The sequence below is a fragment of the Erpetoichthys calabaricus genome, chromosome 8, assembly GCF_900747795.2.
Source record: "Erpetoichthys calabaricus chromosome 8, fErpCal1.3, whole genome shotgun sequence".
NCBI classification, from domain to species: Eukaryota; Metazoa; Chordata; class Cladistia; order Polypteriformes; family Polypteridae; genus Erpetoichthys; species Erpetoichthys calabaricus.
In genome coordinates, this window is record NC_041401.2 from 92,308,907 (window position 1) to 92,325,688 (window position 16,782).

General features: G+C 38.2%; 1 protein-coding gene across 1 annotated transcript in view; it reads right to left on the bottom strand.

The window, feature by feature from the left end:
- Positions 1 to 16,782, bottom strand: part of nf1a (neurofibromin 1a) — a 456,100-nt gene that overhangs the window by 281,027 nt on the left and 158,291 nt on the right. Inside the window, 3 exon segments of the mRNA XM_051931227.1 lie at positions 817 to 1,063; positions 12,493 to 12,616; positions 13,110 to 13,189. Coding sequence (XP_051787187.1) covers positions 817 to 1,063; positions 12,493 to 12,616; positions 13,110 to 13,189 — 451 coding nt within the window.

The window sequence follows — 16,782 nt, forward strand, 5'->3', positions numbered from 1 at the left end:
CCGGTCCTCTTTTTAAAAGCCCTGACTGGCTTCAAACGGCTCGCCCAATGCCTCGTCTGTCGAAGTGCCTGGGGTCTGCTGCTGCAAATCAGCATAAATCGCTTGTGCCTTCTCGCAGATTATAGCCTCCATCACGGTATCTCCTGCTAGCTGCTTCTCTGTCAATCACACAATCAGCAGTTTCTCCATATTTTCATGGATAGATGTCTGCTGTTTAGAAATGATTTTAACACCCTTGGCTGGCGTTATAGCCTTTATCGACTCCTTCTGCTTCAGTATGGTGCAGATTGTAGAAGTGCTACACTTGTACTGCTTCGCCAAATCGACTACACGCACACCTTGCTCAGGTTTTTCTATAATTTCTTTCTTTAATTCAATGCACATCATCCGCTTCTTCTTCTCTGCACTGTCCTTCGCACTCACTTTCTTCGGACCCATAGTTGTAAAAACGACGTTTTGCAAAATAACTGTGAGCATAACACTGAAGTTTCCACTGCGAGCTAACTGCTTAAAGTGAACGAGTGAGTCACGTGATGTTGCGGCGTTCACTGTGGTGAGCTGCACGAACTAGTGATGGGGTGGGCTCGTAACCCAAATTTTAGCGCTCAACTCAAAGCAACAAATCGTCCAACAGACTGCTTGTATCTCAAAAAACCCGTTAGTTGGGACACTCGTAAGTCAAGGTATCACTGTACAAGTATTACAACTATCTTTTGTAACACCCACCTATTCTGACAAGGATGAAAAAGATCAATAAACCTGAAAATTCTTAACATCTAACATAAGCATTTCTTTATCCATAAACCACTTACTTACCTGTTGACAACATGTTGCTCACAGATGCAAATTCAAAGAAAGTGTTATAATTTGGAAGGATGCTTTGAACAGACACCTCATCTACTCCACAACGGATATCAGCCTCTTCACACAAGTGTCTGAAACAGGACATGGCAACTAGGACAGCTTCAGTGTCTGGACTCCACAGAAACATGTAAAGGACCACTTCCAGCTTTGTCTGAGCCTGACGGCAATTGGGAATTCCACTTCCTAGTGTTGCATTTTCCTGCATGCAAAATAAACATTTGGGACCAGTGCATTAATGCTTACCAGGTTCTGTGATACTGTAATTCAAAAACGGTAATAGTACTCTACTTTACAAACAAAGAGAAACTTCAGATATCAAGTGGCCAGCAAAATACAAGTCACTGACAAATACATTCTACATAAAATCCTTCAGGAAAATATTATAAATACAAGAGCTAAATGAAGAAATCAAGGCATGTTACATAACTATCTCTTATTTATTAATTTAACTATTTCCCACAATTATTAAAACAATGCCAGTACATTCATATCTGTGTTTCTCCCATGAATGTGGCCTGAACTATGTTCCAACCAACTACCAAATCTATGCTTTGCGTGTGTTGAGCCAACTTACCATCTCCAAATCAGGCCTCACAGAGCAACATTACAGTAGACCCCTGCAAAGTTGCGGTTCAGGATTCGTGGACTCAGTCGTTGGCGGATTTTTTCTTAGAACCTAACTATTAAGTGTTAGCAGAAATTACAAATATCCTCCGCAATTTTTTATGGCTTTTTTGGTGGCAATGCTGTGCTGTAGAGAGAACAGGAAGCAACCGCTAAGGGAAACGCAGTTTGGGATGGTGAAAGTAGCCAATCCAAGAGTGTTATTCATTTCTCCTTACTGCTGATTGACTGCTGCCATGTGATGTGTCTCCTGGTGAGTGGGTTTACCACTGCTGAGGGAAACGCGGTTTGAGATGGTGAAAGTAGCCAATCCGAGAGCGTTATTCATTTCTCCTTGCTGATGATTGACTGCTGCTTTGTGACGCGTCTCCAGCTGAGTGTCCTCGTGTTTTCCATTTTGTTATTGTTTTGTTATTTTTAAACACACACGATGTCGTCGAACCGCACAGCACCTTCTAAGGCTTCTAGAACTGAGCCCAAGCGCCAGAAGTTTAAAACACTCCAGGAGAAGGCTGATTTGCTCCGGGAACTAAAAAGTTATGCTGCAGTAGCGCGCCACTATGGCATTAATGAAAGCACCGTATGCTACATAAAGAAGAACGAAGCAGTGATCTGGAGTACCGTATCTGTAAGTTTCTGTGATAGTGCCAACAAGGAAAAGACCGTAAGGAATAAAAATATCATCAAGATGGAACCTGCCTTGGCACTGTGGATCACCGACTGCAGGAAGACGGTAACATCATCCGTGAGAAAGCACGGAAATTGTACCAGCAGTTCGCTACAGGAGACAATGTAGCAACTTCCTATCACAATGTTCCTGAAACCTATAAAGAAAAGCCAGCACGAAACCCCACCAGAAGAAGACCCATCCAAAGATACGACTCCTCCTGAAGCGCCTGAAGAAGAGGCACCACCCGAGGAGTTTTAAATCTACTAAAGTTTTAAAGCTACTTCATCATCATCATCAATATCATTCATCATTGGTGAGTACCTGTACATTTTACTGTATTTTAATTAAATTAAATTATTATGTATTTACTCTACTTATAACAAAGAAAATGACAGCGCATACCAAAGAAAACGCGCTTGCATTAATTACAGTACGTATAGCAGTAACATCGGTATTTTACATTCCAGCACCGCGGGAGACATAGCAGTACAGTACTGTACAGTAGATGGGTTTACCTTTATATTCTGTTTTTAGGTAATGTATTAAGGTAATTTTTTAGTTAATGTATTAAGTTGAGTTTGCAACGAAATTAAAGTGCTTTGGGGGCATACTGTATTTAGGGTTGAAACTATAAAAATAGGCATTTAAAAGACATTTTTTAACCACATCCAAAACTCGCAGTTTTTCACAATTCGCGGGTACTCTAGGAACGTAACCCCCACGAATTTTGGGGGTGTACTGTACTCACACAGTCACTATTTACTCACAAGCAAACAACTGTTCCAGACAAGATTTAGATTTAATAAGAGGCTTCAGGTAAACCTATAATTCTAAAGTTTTTATTTGTGAAATCATAATTTTAATTTAATATTTACATTTATTAATATATTATTTAAAAATATATTATGTCCAATGATCACTTACAAATGCCACAGTTTAGATTAAAACCTAGGTATCCAAGTAACAGGGCAGTGTGCTGATCATTCTGCTGTAATTTGTGGCCAGTAATTACAAAGTAACTACTACACACTTTCTGTATTTATGTGCATTATTTTGCACTTATATACAGTAATCCCTCCTCCATCGCGGGGGTTGCGTTCCAGAGCCACCCGCGAAATAGGAAAATCCGCGAAGTAGAAACCATATGTTTATATGGTTATTTTTAGAATGTCATGCTTGGGTCACAGATTTGCGCAGAAACACAGGAGGTTGTAGAGAGACAGGAACGTTATTCAAACACTGCAAACAAACATTTGTCTCTTTTCAAAAGTTTAAACTGTGCTCCATGACAAGACAGAGATGACAGTTCTGTCTCACAATTAAAAGAATGCAAACATATCTTCCTTTTCAAAGGAGTGCAAAGCAAGCAGTCAAAAAAAAAATCAATACGGCTTTTTGGCTTTTAAGTATGCGAAGCACCGCCGGTACAAAGCTGTTGAAGGTGGCAGCTCACACCCCCTCTGTCAGGAGCAGGAAGACAGAGAGAGAGAGAGAGATAGATAGAGATAGAGAGAGACAGATAAAAAAAATCAATACGTGCCCTTTGAGCTTTTAAGTATGCGAAGCTCCGTGCAGCATGTCCTTCAGGAAGCAGCTGCACACAGCCCCCCTGCTCACACCCCCCTACGTCAGCGCAAGAGAGAGAGAGAGAGAGAGAGAGAAGTAAGCTGGATAGCTTCTCAGCCATCTGCCAATAGCGTCCCTTGTATGAAATCAACTGGGCAAACCAACTGAGGAAGCATGTACCAGAAATTAAAAGACCTATTGTCCGCAGAAACCCGCGAAGCAGCGAAAAATCCGCGATATATATTTAAATATGCGTACATATAAAATCCGCGATGGAGTGAAGCCGCGAAAGGCGAAGCGCGATATAGCGAGGGATCACTGTAATGCAGGTAATCTGTAGCACAACAGTAATATTATTATTAAAATTTATGTATTTAGAGAACATCCTCTAAACTATGCGACTCTTCAATTCCACCCGGGAGGGGGTAAATGTTAACATTATTCAAAGTTATTGTCTGTTTTTACCTGCATTTTTATTACTCTTTCATTTAATATTGTTTTTGTATCAGTATGCTGCTTCTGGACTATGTGAATTTCCCCTTGGGATTAAAAAAGTATCTTTCTTATCTATCTACAGTGCATCCGGAAAGTATTCACAGCGCATCACTTTTTCCACATTTTGTTATGTTACAGCCTTATTCCAAAATGGATTAAATTCATTTTTTTCCTCAAAATTCTACACACAACACCCCATAATGACAACGTGAAAAAAGTTTACTTGAGGTTTTTGCAAATTTATTAAAAATAAAAAAAATGAGAAAGCACATGTACATAAGTATTCACAGCCTTTGCCATGAAGCTCAAAATTGAGCTCAGGTGCATCCTGTTTCCCCTGATCATCCTTGAGATGTTTCTGCAGCTTAATTGGAGTCCACCTGTGGTAAATTCAGTTGATTGGACATGATTAGGAAAGGCACACACCTGTCTATATAAGGTCCCACAGCTGACAGTTCATGTCAGAGACACAAACCAAGCATGAAGTCAAAGGAATTGTCTGTAGACCTCCGAGACAGGATTGTCTCGAGGCACAAATCTGGGGAAGGTTACAGAAAAATTTCTGCTGCTTTGAAGGTCCCAATGAGCATAGTGGCCTCCATCATCCATAAGTGGAAGAAGTTCGAAACCACCAGGACTCTTCCTAGAGCTGGCCGGCCATCTAAACTGAGCGACTGGGGGAGAAGGGCCTTAGTCAGGGAGGTGACCAAGAACCCGATGGTCACTCTGTCAGAGCTCCAGAGGTGCTCTGTGGAGAGAGGAGAACCTTCCAGAAGGACAACCATCTCTGCAGCAATCCACCAATCAGGCCTGTATGTTAGGGTGGCCAGACGGAAGCCACTCCTTAGTAAAAGACACATGGCAGCCCGCCTGAAGTTTACCAAAAGGCACCTAAAGGGCTCTCAGATCATGAGAAAGAAAATTCTCTGGTCTGATGAGACAAAGATTGAACTCTTTGGTGTGAATGCCAGGCGTCATATTCGGGGGAAACCTGGCACCATCCCTACAGTGAAGCATGGTGGTGGCAGCATCATGCTGTGGGGATGTTTTTCAGCGGCAGGGACTGGGAGACTAGTCAGGATAAAGGGAAAGATGACTGCAGCAATGTACAGAGACATCCTGGATGAAAACCTGCTCCAGAGCGCTCTTGACCTCACACTGGGGCGACGGTTCATCTTTTAGCAGGACAACGACCCTAAGCACACAGCCAAGATATCAAAGGAGTGGCTTCAGGACAACTCTGTGAATGTCCTTGAGTGGCCCAGCCAGAGCCCAGACTTGAATCCGATTGAACATCTCTGGAGAGATCTTAAAATGGCTGTGCACCAACGCTTCCCATCCAACCTGATGGAGCTTGAGAGGTGCTGCAAAGAGGAATGGGCGAAACTGGCCAAGGATAGGTGTGCCAAGCTTGTGGCATCATATTCAAAAAGACTTTTGTTCTTTTTCTTTTAAAGGACAACATTTTTCTTTTTTTTTCTTTTTTCTTTTGTTCTTTATTTCGTCTTATACGATTTCTCGTATTAGAAATTTGTTAGTTTTCGCATTCCCCTTGGGGTCAGAGCACAGGCTCAGCCATTGTACAGCGCCCCTGGAGCAATTACAGGTTAAGGGTCTTGCTCAAGGGCCCAGCAGAGTAGGATCTCTTTTGGCAGTGACAGAGATTCGAACCGGCAACCTTCAGGATACCAGCGCAGATCCTTAGCCGACTTGAGGCTGTAATTGCTGCCAAAGGTGCATCGGCAAAGTATTGAGCAAAGGCTGTGAATACTTATGTACATGTGATTTCTCAGTTTTTTTATTTTTAATAAATTTGCAAAAACCTCAAGTAAACTTTTTTCACGTTGTCATTATGGGGTGTTTTGTGTAGAATTCTGAAGAAAAAAATTAATTTAATCCATTTTGGAATAAGGCTGTAACATAACAAAATGTGGAAAAAGTGATGCGCTGTGAATACCTTCCAGATGCACTGTATCTAACACTTTTAACCTCTGCAACTTATAAAGCAAGTTATAATACATACACAAAGAATTAGAAGGAGCAAGCATCAAAAGCAACAGAGAAAAAGATAAAATATCAGTTATATTCTATGGCTCATCTGTTCACATCACCACCAAGGAGCCTGTCTCTGATTCATGTTTTGGATTACTGTCTGCATGACTGCGACAATAATTGGAAAAAGAGCACTGTACAACGCAATTTTCTATATATACACAGTAGAGTGATTCCTCACTGGCTGAATCAAATCCTGGTATTGCACATTCTCAGTTTAAGATCATGTAGCACTGCAGAAGATGGTGAATGCTGCACATCAGTGGCACCAAGCTGCCTTCAATTCATAGCAAGATCCCAGCCATCCTAAACAGCCATTTTTCTCAGTACTACCTTATAGCTAATAGTATGTAACTTTCTCAGAATACTATTGCCACAATGTTCTTCTATACAGATGCTTTCCTTCGCTCTCTAATCAAAGTGTAAAGGACCATTAATACGTACACCACCATATTCTGTGACATTTTTCATTTGGAGATTGTAAGACTACAACCAAACATACTAATAATTGAATGAGAGTGCATACTGCGCATTGTTGCATATTACGTCTATAGTGTTGTAATTATTACTTTGTTGTATTGTATATTTTTTGTCTTGTGCTACATTTATTATAGGAGACATGCAAGAAAGGATCTGATTAAACTGTTTCCACATGAGAAACTTGAACCTGAATGTTATATTAGTTAAAAAGATAAGGTTGAAATTAACATTGCAAATGAATCTTCCACACAAAATTTTGCACACGTTAAAGTAGGACAGAATTAAATGAAGTCTGTAAAATACAGTCAGATCCCAGAGGATAACGTGCTCCCTTCTGCCAAAATGCTTAAAGCTGGTAGGAAGTTCGCCTTTCAAAATTATACTAACCGAAACCACACCGCATGAGTGACAAAGAAGTGGCTTAAAATAAAGATAATTGGTGTCCTAGAGTGATTCAGTCAGAGTCCTGGCATTAACGACATCGAAAATCTTTATAAGACTTAAATATTAAATCCAACTGCCACTCCCCAACTAACTTGGCACAACGTGAGCAATTTTGCAAGATTTCTATCTTGTTGTGCAAAAAGACTACATGCTATATAGCACCTGATAGATGTGGCTCAACCAGTTACAGACAAGGGGTAAAAATGCTTACAAAATTTTGAGATTTCAGTTTTTGAGCACATTGCATTTTAATTCTTGTTCACAGATTGTATATGATAACTAAAAGCGAAGCAGATGTATTACATTTCACTAAGGAGTACTCCACATGTATTGCATTTCGACTAAAGACCACCCTTTAATTGCACCAAAAATAAATGTAATGAAATGACCAATCAGTGTCAAAATGTGGGCAAGGGGCCTGAACAGTTGAGAAGGAGTTGGATTGAATTTAATTTTGGCACGAATCAATGACATCTCATATTTATACCAAAGCGAAACAGGAAGTCATGAATTACTGATTGGAAGATCATACACACTCTGCTCAATTTAAAAAGCAAGATATATATGGAAAAATGTTTCAGTTACACTTTGTTCATAAGAATTTCTAGGGATGTCAATAATTGTGCCACATGTGGTTTTGTTCAAAATAATTAGGTCTTGATGAGGGATTAGTTTCCCCCCCCCCCAAAAAAATTAAATGGCTTCAATTTTTCAATGCGAAATTAAGGTGATTCACCAAAAGGTGAATTTTTTATAACCATTTTAATCATCTTTCATAGGGATGATAATAATTGTGGAGGGGACTGTGTGTTTGTACACACACACACACACACATGCATACACACACACATACACACATACACACACACACACACACACACACACACATACATATATATATATATATATATATATATATATATATATATATATATATATATATATATATATATATAGTGTGAAGACCAGGGGCGCCACCTGCCACCCCAACCCGACACAAATATGCAATGACGCTAGCTCAGTCCAACAAAAAAGCCTTTTATTCATAGAAAGGCAGCCACAACCAGAGCAGTCTCCAAGGACTGATAAATGTTATCCTACAACTCTGGCCTCTACTTGGAGGTGGGTGAGTCCTTTTTTAAGCCACACCCAGGAGCACTACAGGTGATTTATTAGGGAGGTGTGGAATATCTCCCAGGTATATATATACAGTACTGTGCAAAAGTTTTAGGCAGGTGTAACAGTTTCATGTCATGGCAAGATTGAGCACAGCAACAAGACACAAGGTAGTTATACTGCATCAGCAAGGTCTCTCCCAGACAAAGATTTCAAAGCAGACTGGGGTTTCAAGATGTGTTGTTCAAGCTCTTTTGAAGAAGCACAAAGAAACGGGCAACGCTGAGGATCGTAGAAGCAGTGGTCGGCCAAGGAAACTTAGTGCAGCAGATGAAAGACACATCAAGCTTATTACCCTTCGAAATCGGAATTTGTCCAGCAGAGCCATCAGCTCAGAACTGGCAGAAACCAGTGGGACGCAGGTACACCCATCTACTGTCCGGAGAAGTCTGGCCAGAAGTGGTCTTCATGGAAGAGTTGCAGCCAAAAAGCCATACCTCCGATGTGGAAACAAGGCCAAGCGACTCAAGTATGCACGAAAACATAGGAACAGGGGTGCAGAAAAATGGCAACAGGTGCTCTAGACTAATGAGTCAAAATTTCAAATATCTGGCTGTAGCAGAAGGCAGTTTGTTCGTCGAAGGGCTGGAGAGCGGTACAATAATGAGTGTCTGCAGGCACAAGTGAAACATGGTGGAGGTTCCTTGAACGTTTGGGGCTGCATTTCTGCAAATGGAGTTGGAGATTTGGTCAGGATTAATGGTGTTCTCAATGCTGAGAAATACAAGCAGATACTTATCCATCATGCAATACCATCAGGGAGGCATATGATTGGCCCCAAATTTATTCTGCAGCAGGACAACGACCCCAAACATACAGCCAAAGTCATTAAGAACTATCTTCAGCGTAAAGAAGAACAAGAAGTCCTGGAAGTGATGGTATGGCCCCCACAGAGCCCTGATCTCAACATCATCGAGTGTGTCTGGGATTACATGAAGAGACAGAAGGATGTGAGGAAGCCTACATTCACAGAAGATCTGTGGTTAGTTCGCCAAGATGTTTGGAACAACCTACCAACCGAGTTCCTTCAAAAACTGTGTGCAAGTGTACCCAGAAGAATTGATGCTGTTTTGAAGGGAAAGGGTGGTCACACCAAATATTGATTTGATTTAGATTTCTCTTTTGTTCATTCAGTGTATTTTGTTGATTGATGAAAATAAATGATTAACCACTTCCATTTTTAAAAGCATTCTTTATTTACAGCATTTTTTCACACCTGCCTAAAACATATGCAGCACTGTGTGTATATATATATATATATACTAGCAAAATACCCGCGCTTCGCAGCGGAGAAGTAGTGTGTTAAAGAGGTTATGAAAAAAAAAGGAAACATTTTAAAAATAACGTAACATGATTGTCAATGTAATTGTGTTGTCATTGTTATAACTGTTGCTGTCTTTTATATATATATATATATATATATATATATATATATATATATATATATTATATATATAATATACACACACACATAAACATTTATATACATATACATATATATACATATCTACATATACACATCTACATATATATACACACATACATAAACACACACATAAGACTTACTGACTGAAACGGACTTTCATTGACAATCATATTACGTTATTTTTAAAATGTTTCCTTTTTTTTCATAACCTCTTTAACACACTACTTCTCCGCTGCGAAGCGCGGGTATTTTGCTAGTATATATATATATATATATATATACATATACACACATACATGCAGTTTTAACAACACAGAAATCAATATAAACATTAACATCATTATCATATGAGAATATGAAGTAATATATAAGAAGCACATTTCATATAAATATAAATTATTAAACAGTAAAATCTTCTTCTGTAATTTGCTACCGTGGCAATTTGTGCGTCTGTCCAGGATTTTAAATGACCTGTAGCTCGCAAACCGTTTCACCTATACACTTGAAATGTGGTACACATATAGTACGTCACGTCTACTATCCGCTTTATGGGTGATGATTGTTTTACTCTTTTTATCTTTATTTTATTTTATTGTAGAATCAACTCCTATCTGCGCACAGCAGGGCAGCCGTGGGCGGATGCGTATGGTGTATTCACTCCATGTTATCGTGCATTGCGCTGTCAGTGGTATTTTGATAAAAGAATTTGAACAACATATAAGAAGCGTATAAATTATTAAACAGTAAAACATTAACATTTAAGAAGTAGTTACATTAAGTACTACTGCAGTGCCTTCGGGTATACCTCATTTTTTGTTTGCCCATTACATGCTTAAATGTATACATTTTTTGGTGCACCTACCGGAGAACACGCGACATATAACCGAGCGTGGGAGAAGCATGGATTTTAAACACGCGTTGAGTTGATCTGCTGGTCTCCCTCGTGGAATAACTGGTAATGTTTGACTAAAATCTACAGCGAGTAAAACGACATTACCTCCTATTTTTTTTTTTTTACGATCTCTGAGATCTTGCTTTTTTCGGTTCAAGGCTTCATAAGCTGTTTTATGTTGTATGGTGTACTTATCCCAAACCATCATCTTTGAATGTTGCAAGAGTTTCGCCTTGTATGTAGATCGGGGTAATTACATTCATTGCATTCCTAGTCTGAATCACAATGTGATTGTATGGGTGGTTACCTGGCACTGTAGGGTTGCCACCCGTCCTTTAAAATACGGAATCGTGCCGCGTTTGAGAATGAACTTGCGCGTCCCGTTTTGAATCAATACAAAACAATACAATTTTTTTTATAATTTTTTTTTTAAAGCAGCGTCTCATGCAAATCATCCCACACGCATTTTATGAAGATGCCTCCTTTCCTACTTTTGATTGGGTAATACTTGATGTCATCGTTACTTTGATTGGTCTTTTTAAGTGTCCAGTGAGGAGGGCGTGTCTTTTAAGTAGAGTCTGCAAAGTGTTGGCACTGAGATGTGGCGTCAGCGCCATAGTTAAAGCCCCTAACGTTGCGGTCAGCAAGTCGGCTAACATCCGCCATGTGCCGTCTTTCAGTTGCGAGAAGCAGATCATAGAATGGTTGAAACTGTTGCCCCTAACGTTGCGCCACGGCGTGTGGTTCGTTTATACCTCGTGTCTTCTCATTAAAGTTTTATCTTGCGAATATGTTATTGCAATCCGCAGCGGGAGCGTTTCTATAAACTTAATTTAAACTTACGTTTTACACCGTGCTTTGTTTCCCTTATGAACATGCTTGTATGCTTAAGTCGCTCCGTTCTCAATTGTTTAATTAATTTTTTGGTGTTCGCTGTTTGCGGCTCTTCCTCCATTTCCCCCTACTTCGTTCTTTTATCTCGCGAATATGTTATTGCAATCCTTAATGGGAGCGTTTCAATAAACTGATTGAAAATAGTTTTGCATTTACCTTTTTAGTAAAAGGCGAGCTTTTAAGCCTGAGAAATCACCCCGTAAATGCACACGTTTAATTGCACATGTGTTAATATGTATGGTTACACAGTATTAAAAGACAGTGAACAACGTCAGTTACCTTTGTTCCCGCGTTTGATAAAAGGTGAGCTTTTAAGCCTGAGAAATCACCCCGTAAATGCACACGTTTAATTGCACATGTGTTAATATGTATGCTTACACAGTATTAAAAGACAGTCAAAAATTAACGTCATTTACCTTCGTTCCCGCGTGTGACTCGTGCTGTAAATCTCTTCCTTGTTTTTATTTCACGTGATTACGTAGGAGGCGTGATGACGCGATACGTGACTCCGCCTCCTCCATTACAGTGTATGGACAAAAAATATGTTCCAGTTATGACCATTACGCTTTGAATTTCGAAATGAAACCTGCCTAACTTTTGTAAGTAAGCTGTAAGGAATGAGCCTGCCAAATTTCAGCCTTCCACCTACACGGGAAGTTGGAGAATTAGTGATGAGTCAGTCAGTGAGTGAGTGAGTGAGTGAGTCAGTCAGTCAGTCAGTGAGGGCTTTGCCTTTTATTATTATAGATATATATATATATATATATATATATATATATATATATATATATATATATATATATATATATATATATATATATACATATATATACACACACATACACACATACAACATATAGTATATATCTTCAAAAGTATGTATATAATATAAATATATAAATAACCTACCTTATTCTTAAGAAGAAACTTGTTTCTGCAGATCAAAATTTCCCTCAGCCACTTCAGAATTTCAGTGCTATTTAGTAGATGATGACCCATTAACTTCTTGCAAATAAAAAACAGCACCTGGGAGCTATGAAAACATAACTATAATTATGTTTCAGTTTACTTTTGAATGTGAATTTACACTAGCAAATCAAGTGCCCTAGGAAAAAAAAATGTTTCTGAACTAAATATATTGATATCATATGCAAGATACCTATTATACAACGTAAGCTACAATATAGTAACTGATTTAATTTGTAAAATTTCCTTTTATTGAAATGCAGACTATGATAAACATAAAACAAGCTTTCAACAACAGCATTCATTTATATAGCACATTTTCCTACAAATGTTGTAGCTCAAAGTGCTTTACAAGTTGAAGAAAGAAAAGTTTATATGAAACAAAAAAAAAAAAAAAATTAGGCAATACTAAGTAACAAACACGAACATTCCCATATAAACAATATCTTATTACTTTGATCTCTAATAAAGTAAAAGAAAAATTGTCACTTAGAGCATTATTAATCCTGAATTTTCCTTAAGGTCCAATATAGTATAAATATTAATCATAATAAGAATACCTTATGTCCCAAAACGTTTCTATTGGAGCATCAGGATTCCAGAGTTCAATATTTTCTGGTTGATGCAAAACCAATAAGGCCTACAAAAAAAAAAAATCTTCCAATTATTTTTTAAAATTTAACAGCAACACAAACAATGCTCCTAATGAAAAGCTCATCGTATTAAACAGAAATCTTCAAAATAATTATCTCATTCTTTGTCCTCATACTGAAGTGAACAATGTCAAGGTAGCTAAAAGATCTACCTATATATACACATATATACAGTGATCCCTCGCTATATCGCGCTTCGCCTTTCGCGGCTTCACTCTATCGCGGATTTTATATGAAAGCATATTTAAATATATATCGCGGATTTTTGCTGGTTCGCGGATTTCTGAGGACAATGGGTCTTTTAATTTCTGATACATGCTTCCTCAGTTGGTTTGCCCAGTTAATTTCATACAAGGGACGCTATTGGCAGATGGCTGAGAAGCTACCCAACTTACTTTTCTCAATCTCTCTCTTGCACTGACTTTCTCTGATCCTGACATAGGGGGTATGAGCAGGGGGGCTGTTCGCACACCTAGACGATACGGACGCTCGTCTAAAAATGCTGAAAGATTATCTTCACGTTGCTACCTTCTGTGTGCAGCTGCTTCGTGAAGCGACATGCTACACAGTGCTTCGCATACTTAAAAGCTCAAAGGGCACGTATTGATTTTTGACATTGTTTTTCTCTGTCTCTCTCTCTCTCTCTCCCTGCTCCTGACGGAAGGGGTGTGAGCTGCCGCCTTCAACAGCTTTGTACCGGCGGTGCTTCGCATACTTAAAAGCCAAACAGCCCTATTGATTTGTTTGCTTTCCTCTCTTGCCTGAAGAAGGGGCCTGAGTTGCCTCGAAAGCTTGCATATTGAAATCTTTTTAGTTAGCCAATAAAAGGTGTCATTTTGCTTGGCTTTTCTCTACTCTCTGTTTCTGACAGTCTGTGCTCCTGACGCGCACTCCTTTGAAGAGGAAGATATGTTTGCATTCTTTTAATTGTGAGACAGAGCTGTCATCTCTGTCTTGTCATGGAGCACAGTTTAAACTTTTGAAAAAGAGACAAATGTTTGTTTGCAGTGTTTGAATAACGTTCCTGTCTCTCTACAACCTCCTGTGTTTCTGCGCAAATCTGTGACCCAAGCATGACAATATAAAAATTTTCTTATTTCGCGGGTGGCTCTGGAACGCAACCCCCGCGATGGACGAGGGATTACTGTATATATACACATATATATACATACATATATATATATATATATACATATACATATATACATATACATATATATACATACATATATATATACATACATATACATATACATATATATACATACATATACATATACATATATATACATACATATACATATATATATATATATATATACATACATATACATATATATATATATACATACATATACATATATATATATACATATATATATATACATACATATACATATATATATATACTAGCAAAATACCCGCGCTTCGCAGCGGAGAAGTAGTGTGTTAAAGAGGTTATGAAAAAAAAAAGGAAACATTTTAAAAATAACGTAACATGATTGTCAATGTAATTGTGTTGTCATTGTTATAACTGTTGCTGTTTTTTATATATATATATATATATATATATATATATATATATTATATATATAATATACACACACACATAAACATTTATATACATATACATATATATACATATTTACATATACACATCTACATATATATACACACATACATAAACACACACATAAGACTTACTGAGTGAAACGGGCTTTCATTGACAATCATGTTACGTTATTTTTAAAATGTTTCCTTTTTTTTTCATAACCTCTTTAACACACTACTTCTCCGCTGCAAAGCGCGGGTATTTTGCTAGTATATATATAATATATATATATATATATATATATATATATATATATACATATATATATATATATATACATATACACACATACATGCAGTTTTAATAACACAGAAATCAATATAAACATTAACATCATTATCATATGAGAATATGAAGTAATATATAAGAAGCACATTTCATATAAATATAAATTATTAAACAGTAAAATCTTCTTCTGTAATTTGCTACCGTGGCAATTTGTGTGTCTGTCCAGGATTTTAAATGACCTGTAGCTCGCAAACCGTTTCACCTATACACTTGAAATGTGGTACACATATAGTACGTCACGTCTACTATCCGCTTTATGGGTGATGATTGTTTTAGTCTTTTTATCTTTATTTTATTTTATTGTAGAATCAACTCCTATCTGCGCACAGCAGGGCAGCCGTGGGCGGATGCGTATGGTGTATTCACTCCATGTTATCGTGCATTGCGCTGTCAGTGGTATTTTGATAAAAGAATTTGAACAACATATAAGAAGCGTTTAAATTATTAAACAGTAAAACATTAACATTTAAGAAGTAAAGTTACATGAAGTACTACTGCAGTGCCTTCGGGTATACCTCATTTTTTCTTTGCCCATTACATGCTTAAATGTATACATTTTTTGGTGTACCTACCCGAGAACACGAGACATATAACCGATCGTGGGAGAAGCATGGATTTTAAACACGCGTTGAGTTCATCTGCTGGTCTCCCTCGTGGAATAACTGGTAATGTTTGACTAAAATCTACAGCGAGTAAAACGACATTACCTCCTATTTTTTTTTTTATGATCTCTGAGATGTCGCTTTTTTCGGTTCAAGGCTTCATAACCTCTTTTATGTTGTATGGTGTACTTATCCCAAACCATCATCTTTGAATGTTGCAAGACTGTCGCCTTGTATGTAGATCGGGGTAATTACATTAATTGCATTCCTAGTCTGAATCACAATGTGATTGTATTGGTGGTTACCTGGCACTGTACGGTTGCCACCCGTCCTTTAAAATACGGAATCGTGCCGCGTTTGAGAATAAAATTGTGCGTCCCGTTTTGAATCAATACTGGACGGGATTTATCCCGTATTTTTTGTATCATTTTTTTTTTTAAGCAGCGTCTCATGCAAATCATCCCACACGCATTTTATGAAGATGCCTCCTTTCCTACTTTTGATTGGGTAATACTTGATGTCATCGTTAGTTTGATTGGTGATTTTAACTGTCCAGTGAGGACGGCGTGTCTTTTAAGTACAGTCTGCAAAGTGTTGGCACTGAGATGTGGCGTCAGCGCCATACTTGAAGCCCCTAACGTTGCGGTCAGCAAGTCGGCTAACATCCGCCATGTGCCGTCTTTCAGTTGCGAGAAGCAGATCATAGAATGGTTGAAACTGTTGCCCCTAACGTTGCGCCACGGCGTGTGGTTCGTTTATACCTCGTGTGTTCTCATTAAACTTTTATCTCGCGAATATGTTATTGCAATCCGTAGCGGGAGCGTTTCTATAAACTTAATTTAAACTTACGTTTTACACCGTGCTTTCTTTCCCTTATGAACATGCTTGTATGCTTAACTCGCTCTGTTCTCAATTGTTTAATTAATTTTTTGCTCTTAGCTGTTCGCGGCTCTTCCTCCATTTCCCCCTACTTCGTTCTTTTATCTCGCGAATATGTTATTGCAATCCTTAACGGGAGCGTTTCAATAAACTGATTGAAAATAGTTTTACATTTACCTTTTTAGTAAAAGGCGAGCTT